General features: G+C 35.9%; 1 protein-coding gene across 1 annotated transcript in view; it reads right to left on the bottom strand.

Annotated features, from left to right (window-relative positions):
* Positions 1 to 905, bottom strand: part of LAPTM4B (lysosomal protein transmembrane 4 beta) — a 41065-nt gene that overhangs the window by 30642 nt on the left and 9518 nt on the right. Inside the window, exons 2-3 of the mRNA XM_023725879.1 lie at positions 567 to 640; positions 84 to 206 (exon numbers count right to left, since the gene is read on the bottom strand). Of these exons, the coding sequence (XP_023581647.1) occupies positions 84 to 206; positions 567 to 640 (197 nt within the window). The remainder of the gene's footprint in view (positions 1 to 83; positions 207 to 566; positions 641 to 905) is intronic.

The raw sequence follows: 905 nt of genomic DNA on the forward strand, positions 1-905 counted from the left end.
TGTCTGTCTGTCTCCATCTCTAGATCCCTAACTTAACCATGGTTCTCTCATGAAAAAAAGCAATAATCTGGAGGGCCACATACCAGCTGTCGTATGTATTCCTGAATGGAGTTTGGATAAACAAGCACGGTGATAGCAACCAACGTGTTCAGGGCAAAATCAAATATCTGGTAACAGAAGAATGGGATGATCCAGGCAGCATATTGCTAAATACAAGAGAAAACAGAACATGGATGTATTCATTACTACAAAACACTGTTTTGTTGAATTCAAAGAAATCTTTTATTAATCTGATACAAAACGGATCAATAAAAATTCATTAAACAGCAATTGATAATAACTGGCATGTCAAATAGGAGTAGCCAACAAGTAAGTGTCAGTGAACATTTCTGAGACTCTAAAAATGGTTTCCCTACCACCACATAGTATTAATGAGAGATTTAAACTTCCAAACATTATTTCGGAAAACTGAGAATAATTATTTTGTAGTTATCCCAAATAGGTGCACAGATCACATGTGTAAGGGGCTCAGGAAGAGGCCCAGCACTTACTACAAAGCTGCTTACCTTGTATGCACCGTAAGTAGCCATTGCACATATCAGGATCATGAGAAGAGAAATTGCAATAGCAATGCACATGTCTGCCAAAAGGAAAAAAACACAAAAGACACAATTAGCAGCAGATCCACTGTTAAAACATTTTTTGAGTCTCTTCTTAAAGGCATTTTCTTCATAAATCAAGTATAAGCGAGAACTTCATACTAAGTAAGCCACCAAAGTCTTTTTTGGAATTTGAGAAGATGATAGTTAATGGGAATACAGTGCCCAAAAGATGTTCTCCCTAAATCATACAAACATCTATAGATAAAGAGATTGATACTGCATGTCAGTTTATTTAAAAAACAG

Source organism: Trichechus manatus, unplaced genomic scaffold (assembly GCF_000243295.1).
Source record: "Trichechus manatus latirostris isolate Lorelei unplaced genomic scaffold, TriManLat1.0 scaffold00009, whole genome shotgun sequence".
In the NCBI taxonomy this organism is placed as follows: domain Eukaryota; kingdom Metazoa; phylum Chordata; class Mammalia; order Sirenia; family Trichechidae; genus Trichechus; species Trichechus manatus.